Below are 15,720 nucleotides of genomic sequence, written 5' to 3'. Positions count from 1 at the left end.
CCTCAGGAAGTTGGAGAGATGCCAGCCATGACAATTGAACTTCCTGAAATTGAAGAGACCCTCAAATATACAGCACCTAGCGAAGTTGTTACAATTGAAGTAAAGCCTGAAGAAATTCAAGAGCTTCCAACTGCATTAGTTGAAATACCTACCAAAGAGGAGAGAGTACCCGAAGAAACACCATCTGAAGTAACAACAGTTGAAATAAAGACCAAGGAAGTTAAGGAGGTTCAACCAACGACTGTTGAACGCCTTGAGGTAGATGTTATGTCCACCAAGGTCAAATCTGAAACAGAAACAATATCACTAGAATTAGGTCAGCCAGAAAAGGCCGAAATTTGTCTCCAAGTCCAGCCACAAGACAAAGATGAGAAGACTGAACTCAAATTGGACATCACATCAACAGAAATTACATCTGTTGAGTTAGAACAAGTGGAACAACCTGTTGGGACTGAAGTATCGGAGGTGTCTCTAGACTTTGAAGGTAAGCAACCTGACTATGGAGAAATTACTCTTGAGATAAAGAAAACAGAAACAGCAGATGTTGCTAAGAAAAGGGAGACAATTGAAGTTGTTATGCCAGTAGAGGAAGAGGTTTTCGAAGCTCCTCACATTGTACAGCCTCTAACTAGTACAGGAGAAACTCTTGGCGAAACAGTTTTATTGAGATGCCAAATAGGAGGCACTCCTCGGCCTGTTATTCGATGGTTTCACAATGGTGGACAAATTCAAGGTCCTAGGTTTACAACCCTCTTTGAAAGAGATGGTAATACTGTTCTTGTTATTAGTCCTCTTGAAGAAACAGACAAGGAATTTGAATGTGTTGGTACCAATGAGTATGGATCTGTTACTACCACTTTTAAGATAGATGTTACTAAGGGTGTTGATGTAATAGAGAAGAAAATTGAAACAACCACGGTTGAGGTTACAAAAGAGCAGGTTATTGAAGTTCAAGAAGACTTCGAACAACCTGAGGTCAGTGTTTCTGTTGAAAAATCAGTTGAAGAAATTCCAGAATCAATCACAATTGTAGAATTTGAAAGTACCCAACCTGAAGAAATAACTACTACTGTCCAAGTAACACAACGTGAAGAGCAAATTCCTCTGGAATATCCAATAGAGATTGACTTTGTTATTGATGAACAACCCGACAAGGCCTTAGAGCTTCCCTCAGCGGGAGCTGAAGTTCCAGAAATTGAAGAAACTGTTTCAGAAGTTTCACAAAAAGATATCAAGCCAGTGATGCAAGAAACTGAGAAAGTGGATGAATTGACTACAATAACAATGGAGGCCACGAAAACAGAAATAGTTTTCACAGAACAAACAACCTCTGATAAAGCGCCAAGCGATGTGATACATGAAGAAGTAATAGAGCTTTCATCAGCAACAGTTGAAGTTCCTGGTCTAGAAGAGGCGATTATCTATGCAACTTCTGATGAAGTAGTTTCAATTCAAATAAAGCCTGAAGAAATTCAAGAGCTTCCAACTGCAGTAGTTGAAATACCTAGCAAAGAGGAGAAAGCACCCCAAGAAGTACCATCTGAAATTACAGCAATTGAAATAAAACCTCAGGAAGTTGAAGAATTTCCTGCCATGACTGTTGAACTCCCTGAAGTTTCAGAGACACAGCAATATACAGCTCCTGGTGAAGTTGTCTCTATTGAGATTAAGCCTGAAGAAATTCAAGAACTTCCTACTGCAGTAGTTGAAATACCTCACAAAGAAGAGGCAGTACCTCAAGAAACAACATCTCAAGTTACAGCAATTGAAATAAAACCTGAGGAAGTTGGAGAGATGCCAGCCATGACAATTGAACTTCCTGAAATTGAAGAGACTCACAAATATACAGCACCTAGTGAAGTTATTTCAATTGAGATAAAGCCTGAGGAAATTCAAGAGCTTCCAACTGCTGTTGTTGAAATACCTCACAAAGAAGAGACAGTACCTCAAGAAACACCGTCTGAAGTAACAGCAATTGAAATAAAACCTGAAGAAGTTGAAGAGGTCTCAGCCATGACAATTGAACTTCCTGAAATTGAAGAGACATATAAATATACAGCACCTAGTGAAGTTATTTCAATTGATATAAAGCCTGAAGAAATTCAAGAACTTCCTACCGCAGTAGTTGAAATACCTCACAAAGAAGAGGCAGTACCTCAAGAAACACCATCTGAAGTTACAGCAATTGAAATAAAGCCTGAGGAAGTTGAAGAGATACCAGCCATGACAATTGAACTTCCTGAAATTGAAGAGACCCACAAATATACAGCACCTAGTGAAGTTATTTCAATTGATATAAAGCCTGAAGAAATTCAAGAGCTTCCAACTGTTGATGTTGAAATACCTCACAAAGAAGAGGCAGTACCTCAAGAAACACCGTCTGAAGTAACAGCAATTGAAATAAAACCTGAAGAAGTTGAAGAGGTCTCAGCCATGACAATTGAACTTCCTGAAATTGAAGAGACATATAAATATACAGCACCTAGTGAAGTTATTTCAATTGATATAAAGCCTGAAGAAATTCAAGAACTTCCTACCGCAGTAGTTGAAATACCTCACAAAAAAGAGGCAGTACCTCAAGAAACACCATCTGAAGTTACAGCAATTGAAATAAAGCCTGAGGAAGTTGAAGAGATACCAGCCATGACAATTGAACTTCCTGAAATTGAAGAGACCCACAAATATACAGCACCTAGTGAAGTTATTTCAATGGATATAAAGCCTGAAGAAATTCAAGAGCTTCCAACTGTTGCTGTTGAAATACCTCACAAAGAAGAGGCAGTACCTCAAGAAACACCATCTGAAGTTACAGCAATTGAAATAAAACCCGAGGAAGTTGGAGAGATGCAAGCCATGACAATTGAACTTCCTGAAATTGAAGAGACCCACAAATATACTGCACCTAGTGAAGTTGTTTCAATTGAGATAAAGCCTGAAGAAATTCAAGAGCTTCCAACTGCAGTAGTTGAAATACCTCACAAAGAAGAGGCAGTACCTCAAGAAACACCCTCTGAAGTAACAGCAGTTAAAATAAAGCCTGAGGAAGTTGGAGAGATGCCAGCCATGACAATTGAACTTCCTCAAATTGAAGAGACATATAAATATACAGCACCTAGTGAAGTTATTTCAATTGATATAAAGCCTGAAGAAATTCAAGAACTTCCTACCGCAGTAGTTGAAATACCTCACAAAGAAGAGGCAGTACCTCAAGAAACACCATCTGATGTTACAGCAATTGAAATAAAACCTCAGGAAGTTGAAGAAGTTCCTGCCATGACTGTGGAACTCCCTGAATTTTCAGAGACACAGCAATATACAGCTCCTGGTGAAGTTGTCTCTATTGAGATAAAGCCTGAAGAAATGCAAGAGCTTCCAACTGCATTAGTTGAAATACCTAGCAAAGAGGAGAGAGGACCCGAAGAAACACCATCTGAAGTAACAACAGTTGAAATAAAGACTGAGGAAGTTAAGGAGGTTCAACCAATAACTGTTGAACAACTTGAGGTAGATGTTATGTCCATCAAGGTCAAATCTGAAACAGAAAAAATATCAATGGAATTAAGTCAGCCAGAAAAAGCTGAAATTTCTCTCCAAGTCCAGCCACAAGACAAAGATGAGAAGACTGAACTCAAATTGGACATCACATCAACAGAAATTACATCTGTTGAGTTAGAACAAGAGGAACAACCAGTTAGGACTGAAGTATCGGAGGTGTCTCTAGACTTTGAAGGTAAGCAACCTGACTATGGAGAAATTACTCTTGAGATAAAGAAAACAGAAACAGCAGATGTTGCTGAGAAAAGGGAGACCATTGAAGTTGTTATGCCAGTAGAGGAAGAGGTTTTCGAAGTTCCTCACATTGTACAGCCTCTAACTAGTACAGGAGAAAATCTTGGCGAAACAGTTTTATTGAGATGCCAAATAGGAGGCACTCCTCGGCCTGTTATTCGATGGTTTCACAATGGTGGACAAATTCAAGGTCCTAGGTTTACAACCCTCTTTGAAAGAGATGGTAATACTGTTCTTGTTATTAGTCCTCTTGAAGAAACAGACAAGGAATTTGAATGTGTTGGTACCAATGAGTATGGATCTGTTACTACCACTTTTAAGATAGACGTTACTAAGGGCGTTGATGTAATAGAGAAGAAAATTGAAACAACAACTGTTGAGGTTACAAAAGAGCAGGTTACTGAAGTACAAGAAGACTTTGAACAACCTGATGTTAGCATTTCTGTTGAAAAATCAGTTGAAGAAGTCCCAGAACCAATTACTATTCTAGAAATTGAAAGTACTCAACCTGAAGAAATCACTACTACTGTCCAAGTAACACAACGTGAAGAGCAAATTCCTCTAGAACATCTGACTGAGATTGAAGTGATTGATGAATCAAAAGAAGAAGCTAAAGTGCTTCCCTCTGCAGGAGCTCAGGTTCCTGAAACAAATGAGAAATCATCTGATCAAGTTTCTGAACAACTCATTCCAAGTGAATTAAAACTCAGTACGGTTGAAGCGTTACCTACATCTACTGTTGAACTTCCAGAAGTAGAAGAAAAACAATTGTTTGACCAGACTAGTGAAGTTGTCTCAATTGAGTTCAAAGAGGAAAAGATATATGAAAAACCAACAGATGTTACTCCAATCAAGTCTGAAGAAGGTGAGGAATTTGCTGCTCAGGAGGTTGCTGTACTTGATATGCAGCCTCAGGACGTGAGAGAAGTGCCTTTAGATGTGGTAGATGTTGGTCCAGCACAGAGAGATCAAATTGATATCATTATCGCACCAGAACCCAAGGAGATACGGGAAACAACTGAAATTACAATTGGAGGAAAAGGTCCTGAGATGATGGAAATTGAACTAGAAGAAAAGAAGGAAGTGGGCATTATTGTCACATCCAAGGAAATACCTCAAGAAACACAGACTGTTTCTATTGACATTGAACAGAAACAGAAGCCAATTGAGAAAACAGAAATGGCCATTCACACAACAGATGAGAGTGTCCCTGACATATCACTTGAAATTCTACCAATGCAGAGGGAAGAAATTTCTTTAGATGTGACTTCTGTGGAGAAGGAAAGTGTTGACATACAGAAAGTTACCCCACAGGAAAAGCACCGTGAAGAGGTGGCTCTTGATGTTGCTGACATTACAGAATACCCTGAGATTACACTTGAGATTGAGAAAGGGGGTGAGTAGAGGCATGTTTGGTAGTAAGCATGCTGCATGGCAAGCTTGTTCACACACGATCTGTGCAGCTGTGTGAAGGAAAAATTGTTCAACGTTCAACGTTAAATTCAGTGAAAGCTTCTGAGCCTGTTATAGGCATTATGCTCTACTGGTCACTTTTGACTCATGGAAGTGGAATCAGCAAATAACAGGTGTACTACTACAGAAGGGATATTCCTTGATTCTTTATTGTTAAAAAGAATAGAAGTGTAAAGAAAATGTTATTACCCTTTTTCATTATTTTGTGAAATCTGCTCTGAATGAAGGCGATTGACCAACTAGGTCAGATGAGATGCTGGAGCAGAAAAAAAGAGCCAAAGCTCTTCATTGGCATGTACATGTCCAAGTAAAACGAAGCTTGATATGACCTATAATCGTCAATATGAATGATAAAATGCATGATTTTGCCCAATGCTAGAGAGCACAGCATGAACCAGAGGTTTTACAGGGCTGTTTTGTGAAAGAAATATGGGGAGATGGATCTTTTTAAAATAGGGTGATCATTTTCTTTCTTAAAAATTCATGAATCCAGAAAAGCATCAGAATGATTTAAAATTAAAGCTTCAGCACTTTATATGGATCCTCATCTATGACTTGCCTATAGATGTTCTATGCCTTGTTCATGTGTTTGAATCAGAGCTGGTGCTCATCAAACATATTTGAATAGTCTTGTATGTTATATTATTATTTTGTCCATGAATTGTATTGTGAAGTCGGTGAATCTTTGTGGTCAAGACATCTTGTTGGCCTGTGCTCGTTTGTATTATATTTATGCCCACTATTATTTTTGCCGCATGTTCCAGCAAACGTTATACATCAGGCTTCCGTTTTTGTGGGAATAGTCTTGAAACAAGGAAATTAAATCAACATATTCTGTTTGAAAAACCCTCTATGAAGGAGGGAGTTGATGAAGGAGACGCATTGTGTGTTTAGTCAAATATCTTTGTCAGGATTTCGAGAGACTAAGTGATAAAAAATTCACAAAAAGATGACATCAAGTTATCTAAATGTGATCTGAGAGGAAAACTCAGGGTGATGGTAATAAACAATATGAAATTTTAGATGGATAGAGTGAGAGAGATAAAAAGTAAAGTGAAGAAAGTTTTAGGGTATAAATCCTTTAGTTTTCTCCTGGTTGTATAGATGATTTCTTCTCATGGTTATTCTTCAGTTATTAATTAAATTGGCTTTGAGTGTGAAATAGGATAAGTCTTGCAATCATTACATTATGGATCGACATGGAAATGCCTTTTGGAATCTTGTGGACATTGCATTACATATCGCGAGTCACTTTAACTTACAGTTATTTCTCATTTTGATATCTCAGAATTCTTGTTTTGCCTTTGAATTTCGGTATTAGAGAAAATTCACTTCTCAGTTGTCTACAGGCTTTTTCTTTTATACATGATAAACTTGGGGAAAAATTCTATTCATATGGCTTTGCTTGTAAGGTAGATCTAGGAATATGCTTATCATTAATACCTTTCTAGTCAGGTCAATTGAAGAAAAGATAAAATTCATACAGGGGATCAAAATAGGTTGACTATTCATTGAGATTTGGTTTGGGTTCCATAGGATGGCTGTAAGCATGATGTATTATGATTTTGTATGAAATGTTTATTTTCATTGTTGTACACATTGTGGCTCTTATTGTTTGCACATTGCTTGTCTTAAGCGGAGCTTATTTTCTCTAGTATTTTTCATACTGATCTTATAATTTCTTCTGCTTGTAACAATGTAAACATCTCCTGGCATCAAGAAGGTAAAGATATTTCAATTTGATATATTCTCAAGCATAAAAAAACCACACCAACTAATTAAAGTTAGTTCTCTGTCAGATATTCGTCTGAATATTAATGCAGTATAATATTACACCTTGTTTTGTTTTCAAATTTTGTGTCTGTTTAAAAGTCTGATAATGTGGAAAGTTTGTAAGGAATAAAATACTTAAATGTTAGTGAAGTAGCTCCAGAAACAAAAAAAAAGAAGTAAACACATTTACATTCACATGCCCTCACTCAAAATGATGGTAGGCTTTGTGCTGTATCATTTATTGATCTTAATGAATTCTGTCAAAGTTTTGTTGTGTCTTTGCTAAGCATCATAATGTTGATGCTTACAATAATAAGGTGAATATTTGATTTTTATGGAATTAAGCACCCAATTAACATTGTTTTCTTTGTTCATTCCTTCCAAACATAAATAGAAGTCCCTCAGGAGTTTGCACCAGTCGAAATCACCCTGGAGAAGTCTCCAGAATCTATTGAGGAGGTCACCACCAAAAAGACTACTACAATCACAACGACTGAAGTCACCAAGATACCAGAGGATATCGAGTTGCAGATCAAAGACACTGCCACCAAGATAACGGAAGAGATCATCAGGGAGGTGACGACTGAGACCAAGCAAGGTCCGGTAGTGGTCCAGGAACTTGTGTCTCAGGATGCAACTCCCGGAGGGATTGTGTACTTGGAGTGCAGGTTCACAGGCACACCGCTGCCCACCTTCAAGTGGTTTCACAACGGGAAGGGCCTCAAAGGAGAGAGGTATGTAGTTATAAACTACAATGATGGGGTGAGTCAGCTGTGCATCACCGAAGTTACCAAAGATGATCATGGTACCTTTGTGTGTGAAGCTACAAACCCATTCGGTAGTGCTACTACTGTTGCAGAAATCCGTGTCTACGGTAAGTGTTCCATTTGTGTTACCAGTGGCATGAAACTGATCCAATGTTCTTTAGTTTGAATGCATGTTGTTGAAGTTTGTTTTCACAGATATATTGATGTATTTACAAATTCTTTGATCATTACAATTTTAATATTCTTGTAGAGATCATACAGTCTGATATAGAAACAATGAATCAGATTTAATTGTAATAAAACTTACAATAATTTTTTGTAAAAGAATTATCTGGATGATCTACTTTACCCCTTTCCCATAAGCATAGCATAGTTTTCCTTTATATATTTATGAGAACGAAGAAGTCATTCAAATTCATTAAGTTCCTTTATGTTACATTTCAACTTTATAGTTTTGCTGTGATATTTCTGTGACATTCAAAAGTTTAGCATGATTATTATTCTTTTTTTATCATGACTGCCTATGCACAATAATGTCTTTCCTTTCCAGCATTTGAGAGCCTAATAAAATCAACCATAGTGCACATTTCCTTCTGTTTTGCTTCTTTTCTTAAACTATGATGCAATGATTGTTTAATGTCTTAGAGTGGTGCTTGATGCCTTGAATTGAATGAGATATATATGTGAATGCTATGTGTATGTGTAGAGCATTGTCGAATCTCTTTGTTAATGCATGACAGTGATAGATGTACCTGTAAATATGAAAATACAAACAATATAGTAAAGGAAGTAGTGATGCTGAAGATAAATGTGCGACTTAAAGAAGGTGAAAATGCTGCACGGTGAATGTTCATATATGCATGTATTGTATTTTTGTTGATGTTAAGTTTGTCACCTATTCTGCATGTGTATTTTCTTTGTATAGTGAAAGCTCTTTGTGTCTTCATATTTTGAGTATTTGTTATATTATTTGTAACATTCAGATGAGTAAAGAAGGCCATTAACTTTTTTATTTAATTTATCCAATATTACCTGGAAAATTTAAACATTTTAATATAGTAAACATAGCTGAGTTTTGAGTAGTTAAATAAATTCTAAGCGTTTTTATCAACCGAATAATTAGAATGACCCTATTTTAGATTGTGCATAATAATTTGAACAAAGAACATCTTTCAAGTGCTTTACAGATAAATTATTACCCAATAATGAGTGTTTAGTCTGATGATTAAATAATTTACATTATTGATAGATTTACATGTTTAAATTTAAAGAAGTTTCTTTCAGTATTTTTTTGTTCTTACATTTGGAGAAACACATTTTAATTTCATTTTGCTACTCATTTTCATCCTCATCATAACTCATAATAAATATTTAGATGAAGTACCCAAACCAGGAGAGAAAGCTGAAATCATTCTCCAAGTCGAACAAGAAGCTCCAAAGGACATTGAGATTATCATATCTCCTCCTGAGTTTGTCCAACCGATTGTTGACATTGAAGTGGTCGAAGGTGATGATGTGAAATTCTTGGCTCAGGTCACCGGGTCACAGCCAATCACTATTACATGGTACCAGGAAACAAAGCCTATCCAGGTATGAAGTTAAGGTGTCGATGTCAGTGATTTCAAGCTCTGTGTTAGTGGTAGAGTTGGGACTTGCATGAGGCTGCCTAACCTATCACCAATATAGAATGTGGGCTTACAAAAACTATACCAATCAAATGACTGATAGTTTAATGAACTAGTGACCTTAGTCCCAGCCCTACCCTCTGCTCCACTCAAATTGTCACAACACCAACATCAGATAATTCATGCAAAATTTAACCCGTTGGAGACAGGATGATTTTGCTATAACACATTTTGTCCAAACACTCCAGCCTACATATATGCGAGGTCAGTCTCCAGCGGTTAAGATTAACATTGCTATCAATGTCTCATCATAATTTGAGCTATAGTAATGAATAAAATTAGTCACTCAAGCCATGCCAGGTGGTATATAAACCTATTCATAAGGATAAGCTTTATTGGATTTATTGTGTAAATAATTTTTTGGTCATGTAAGCCAGAGTAATAGTTTGAAAAAAAAAGTTTGTCCTAATTGTATTAATTTTAGCCAAATTTGGTTAAGATCATGGGAAATATATTTGTACAATGTCAGTATAGGTTTAGATACATGTATTTTGTTATAAAGTACACGGAATACAAAGTGTAGGGGACCTTAACTTATTCATGTTCATCGTATTGCAGCAACCCTGCATCCAGGCTTTCCTGATCCCCAATTATTTTATATCTATGGAGAAATAGTAGGATACCTAGCATGATGAATATATTTGATCTTATTTATTATGAAGAACACTTCTAATCAGACTTCCAAATACAATCTTTGAAGTTTCAGTTATATCACAGATATCACAAACTTCTTTAGCATCTCTAGATGAAATTAGAAAGGATTCATAACCCATGCCATTCACTTGAGATGTTTATTAACTTGAACATTTTTTTGCAGGAGTCTCCCGAGTTCAAGGTTGCATTCGATGGCAAGACCTGTACCCTGGAGGTGCCCGAGGTCTTACCTGAAGATGCAGGAAAGTACACCTGCAAGGCATCCAACCCTGCAGGAGAAGTCACCAGTACTGCAGTTCTTACTATCAAAGGTCAGCCATGTAATCCATCATGCCATGTTCCTACCAATTATCGTCTGTCACTTTATTTGACTCCTCTTTCGATATTGCTTGATGATTCTGTGTTTTTTAGAATTAGAAATGAATGATGCAAGATATTCTTTTGATTATGTAAACAACAAAAGGAAAATGAACCGTACCTAATGCATGAATTGTCAATTTAGAGATAGATTTTTTATGTTTTCGAATTTCCACACATTTTACAGAATGAGCAACAACATCAGTTTCAAATTGTATTATTTTTTTGCTGTGAGACTAGGCATGACGAGTAGGTGACTGTTAATTGAGACATCACTTATACCATTGATTAGAAAAGCACTCCATTTTTCATTAGTCGAACACAATTAGTTTGTTCTGTTTTGATCACATATAGATGTTAGATTGAATGGATTTTATTTGTTTCAATGTTTGCTCAAGTTCCCTGATGATTGTTTGTTGATCTATTGTAAACATTTGCACCTTGTTAAAATTAGCAACCATTTCTTTTGTGTCCTTTTGGAATCGCCAAATCAAGGGGCATTAAAATGATCCTAATTTCAGTAACACGCAAATTGGCAAAGCGGCATCTTCTTTAAATGCCTAGATGAGGTTTTTCATATCGCCATGCTTAGTGAAGCAATCAGCAATCTTGATTTGGCCATTCCATGTAGATTTGCATTCTCTTTGTTGATATGCTGTGTTGTACTCTTTATTTGTTTCATTATTTTCCTTTCTCTCCTTTCCCCCAAAACTAACACTCCCATGCCATTCGGTATCTTCAAAATCTGTCAATTCTTCTTGCACTGCATGCTTTTCAACAATCTTTGATAAAGAAGATGAGAGACCACAAAGATTGCCCCTTGATGAAACAGTAACCAAAGACTTAACATATCCAATAGAACAGAGTATACCTTCCTTGAGCCCAGACCAACATGATGAGTACACTAGTTCCTCCAGTGATGCTGAGTCTCTGGAAGAGCCAACAGAGAAATTTGCCATTGATGCCATATTAGAAAAGGCTGTCCCTGTTTTTCTATCTGATGAAGAGCTTTCAGATGATGGTGATGTGGAGGATGAGTCTGATGAAAATGAAACGAATACTCCTGATCCAGTTAATCGTGGAGCACTTAATAGCTTAGAAATGCATACAAGTTTGAGCCCAGGCACATCAGATTTAGAAGACTCAGACAAAGACTCGACTACCTCAGGCGAATATGACACATCAGCCAGCCTCACCAATGAATACTATCTCATTGATCCAAAATCTGAGACCCAAAATCTTGCCCCAATCATTGAAGACACAGAACAGAACAATAATGACATTCAAACAAATTCTGAATTTGAGAACAAGAACGAAGACACACCAGTTCCATTAAGAGAGGATATTGAAAAGGTTACCGTAGAAGTAACAGAAAATGCTTCTTTTCCAGACTTGAAAGATTCTGATCAGAGACAACTGGGATCAGATGATGAAGTGGATCCAAAAGATATTTCAGATCTCACAGATGCCTCATCTAAGTCTGATTCTAGATCATCAGACGGTAATACCAGCTCAGATGAAGAAGAACTTTCCAGAGATGATAATGGTGAGAAGGCCAGTGTACCTGAGAGAAATGGCCAAACTCAGACAATTCTAGAGAGGCTTCCTACTGCGACTGGGAATCTCTTACTTGATGTAATCTCTACTGAAGGCAAACATTCCTCATGTGATGAGCACTATGAGGATGATGAAGATGATGTCTTTGTGGATGAAACAAGAGAGGTACCAAGACAGCAAAGTTTGACAGATGATGATGAAAATGACTACATTGAGTTATCTCACAAAGAATCTGTTATAGACAGTGACTATGAGTTACTCGTCATGAGTCGAAGGCTATCCTCTGAGCCTGTTAAGAGAGAGGACTTGTCCCCACCCAGCGATGATGAGGATGATGTCAATGATAAAGATGAGTACGTAAACCTAGTACAGGAAGATGTTAAAGCAACTTCCCCAACCAAAGCAATAGCATACTCTGAGTTTCTCCAAAGAGCTAAGTTGATGCTGGAAGAGGATGAATCACATGACGACACTCAATCCGAATCAGACACCAAGAATGCTGTGCAAAAAAGAAATGATGGTACTCCTCAGCAGGCTGTCAGCCCTAAAGAGGATTGGCGGTCCTTCACCATGTCTCTTGAGGCTAAACATAAATCGGGTATTGTACAGATAACCAGGAAAGAAGAGGTTGTAGTGTATGAGCAAGTCCTTGAATGGCGGGAGCCTCGTAGAAGTTCTGGTGACAGAGTTTCCAATCAATCAGATATTCCAAAATCTATATATGAGATGGAGGAGAATATAGCAGAAATCCAGGATGAGTCACCAGATGTATTGAAGGAAAGTGAATTTGTAGGAGATGCCTTTGCCCACCCAGTAACGCCTAGTAGATCTTCATTACAAGATCTTTCATCTTCAGATGATGAATCTATCCACTATGCTGAAATCTTACCAAGTAGTTTAAAGCCAAGCAAACCTCTTGATATTGCTCTATCTAGCAAAGGACAAGAAGATGAATCCACAGTCCCATCAAAAGACTCTGTTCAAAGATCCTCATCTGATGAGTCAGATGAAGAAGAAAAGGGAAATATAGACTCAATTGCTCTCCACTTCAAGGAGAAACAGAGGGTTGAGTCTGAATCTGAGTCTGAGTCTGATAGATCAGCACTTGACAGATTGGAGGAGGAGAATTGTAATGATGATCATGGTGATAATGATGATGATGACAATGATGGAAACAGTGGGTCAAGTAAAGAATTAGATGAAGAAGTCATTCTTCTTGTGAGTGGTTTTTCTGTGGAAGCATCAAGACCAGGAGAAACAAGACAGAGGCAAGATTCAAGTAGTACAGATGAGGGAGAGGAACCTGGTAGCCCCCATTCTGACTTGAAACCAGCAGATCTATTTCACTCAGAAGTTATCATCCCTGTAGATCGGACTCCCATTGAAACATCATTTGTGGTTCATATTGGAGATCAAGAGTCTGGACTTGATGAACAGAAACCTGAAGATGGTGAGCTGGACATTAGTGAATGTCAAGAATCAAGTATTTCCTTAGCTGAGCGAGTTGTAGTTATAGATCTTGGCTCAAACCTTGAAAATCTCTCACCTGCACTGCATCAGAGTGATGATGATGACACAACAGAAGAAGAGTTTAGCCTAGGAGTGGTGTCTGTTGCAGACACACTGTACCAACCTGTTGAATTTTCTATCCCTGTACCCAAGAGTGATCATGGAGAAGACACAGATGATGACGGGGATGTGGAAGACATCCCTCGGTATACAACAAGTGTGGAATTACCTTCTCCCTCCAGAGAAGAATATGTTCTACCTATTGAAGTGACACCATCAACCCCAGAAGTTCAATCTATACACAGTTACTTAGAGTGGACTGAACCAAGGGAACCTTCACAATCACCAGTGTTCTCAGAAGGGAAAAGTTTCACTGAGAGTGATCTAGAGCGAGCCTTGGATGAATGTGTGTCTACTTCTGATCAATTTGACTCTGAATCTGAGAAGGAACCAGTGGAACAATACACATTTTCTCTTGCTCCCAAAGTAATGCACATAGCTGAACTTGAAATTGATGTACCTCCTGTTTTCAGTGATGATGATCAGTCTAGATCAGAGTACTTGGTCCTTAGCTTAAGAGATGCCGAAGAAAGTGATGATGAAGAAAATAGGAATTTAGATTTGCATCCCACGATTAATAAGGAAGAACAGGAAGAGAATTATCAAGGTGTACCAGAATTAGAAGAATCTGATCCTACTGAAATATTCGTCTCTGCAGTTGACATTCCTGTAGAGGAGATTGAAGTTGTTGATCGACAGTCAAGTAGCTCAAGTGGTTCTTCATCTCCAGTTATGCTGGAATTGAGGATGCCTTCAAGCCATTCTGACCTTGATAACCCAGAATCAAGTTTTGTAACAGTCAAAGTCAAAGTGCAAGCACCCAAACCAAGGAGTGTACAGGTCTTCTTTGATGAACCACAGAAGCAAAGAGAAGTGTTTGCAGTCCATCAGGAAAAACAGAGAGGAAGGAAGAATAAACCAAAGAGCAGTGGAACCCAGATCAGTATGGATGATAGTGACATGCCAGACTCCTTTCTTGAGTGCAGTGTAGCTTCAGATGTGTCTTATCCATCTTTTGCTGCAAATGGTGATGTGCATTTTGCATCTACACCTGATGAAGAGAATGCTCATCTTGGGGCATCGTTCATTCTAGATATTACTGACCCTCAAGAGAGCCTAGGTGACAGCAAGAAATCAGATGAGGATGTAGACGATATTTTCAGTGAATCTCTTTTGTCTTCATCAGAACCCTTGATGAAATCAGTCCCACTTGCTGCAGCAACTGCCAAGCAAGAGGAACCCGTTCGAGCTGATCTTAAGAGTTTACTTTTAGAATTTGATGATATAATCTATTTCAATCAAATGGATGCAGATGACAATGTTACATGTAGCAATGATGATGTAGATCGGGAAAATATAGATAAGATTGAGGAGACATTTGAAGCTTCCACAGTAATACCTGCAGAAAGTACACTTGATTGTGACAATTTATTCAAGGATACTGATTTACAAGACACAAGGGAAACTACTGATCGGCATCCACCTATAGAGGACCTCATACACACAAACAAACCAGAGGTAGGAGAGCATGAGGAGGTTTGTGTTCAGCTCTTGCTTCCCACTGCCAGCATTTCATCACATGAAAAGGTAGACATGGTAGATCTCCTGAAAGACTTTGAGAATGATTTGCAGTTTAGTACAAATGAAGCAGAAAACAGAATTGGTAATGAAGAATCTCTTCAATTGCCCCCACCTCTGATTGAAGAGGTACAGTCAACTCTTATAGAACCTTCATCTTTGTCCCTGGTGGAAGATTTGGACAAAGATGTGGAAGATGCTGTACATAGGGATGTAGTCACTGCAGATGACCCATCATCCACTAAGGTACCCTTGGGTGACCTTCTCCAAGATTATGGTGAAGATTTATGCTTCAATACTGGACCTTACAATTTGAATGGCAGTGATTCGGCACCTAATACATCTTGCAAAGAGCTTAAAGCCTCAGGTACCGAATCACCAATACAGGCATTAACTATAGATGTTGAATTGGAGCCTTTCAACCTTCACAAACTGTCAGATCAACAGCCAAACCTCCCATTGGAATCTAAACTTATAGAAGAAGACATTACCATCATACCTTCGTTGATTCATGCAGA

General features: G+C 37.9%; 2 protein-coding genes across 2 annotated transcripts in view; both read left to right on the top strand.

Annotated features, from left to right (window-relative positions):
* Positions 1 to 15,720, top strand: part of LOC129258918 (titin-like) — a 292,780-nt gene that overhangs the window by 71,833 nt on the left and 205,227 nt on the right. Inside the window, exons 40-43 of the mRNA XM_064097713.1 lie at positions 2 to 484; positions 7,430 to 7,909; positions 9,178 to 9,392; positions 10,305 to 10,452. Of these exons, the coding sequence (XP_063953783.1) occupies positions 2 to 484; positions 7,430 to 7,909; positions 9,178 to 9,392; positions 10,305 to 10,452 (1,326 nt within the window). The remainder of the gene's footprint in view (position 1; positions 485 to 7,429; positions 7,910 to 9,177; positions 9,393 to 10,304; positions 10,453 to 15,720) is intronic.
* On the top strand, positions 577 to 5,255 carry LOC135155521 (titin-like). The gene has a single exon (XM_064104842.1). The coding sequence runs from the start codon at positions 577 to 579 to the stop codon at positions 5,191 to 5,193; it is 4,617 nt and encodes a 1,538-aa protein (XP_063960912.1). The 3' UTR covers positions 5,194 to 5,255.

The sequence above is a fragment of the Lytechinus pictus genome, chromosome 1, assembly GCF_037042905.1.
Source record: "Lytechinus pictus isolate F3 Inbred chromosome 1, Lp3.0, whole genome shotgun sequence".
Lineage (NCBI taxonomy): Eukaryota > Metazoa > Echinodermata > Echinoidea > Temnopleuroida > Toxopneustidae > Lytechinus > Lytechinus pictus.
This window is presented reverse-complemented; position numbering and strand designations above follow the sequence as displayed.

Coding starts and splice junctions, on each gene's coding strand:
- LOC135155521 (XM_064104842.1), top strand. CDS start 577: ATGCCAGTAGAGGAAGAGGTTTTCGAAGCTCCTCACATTGTACAGCCT.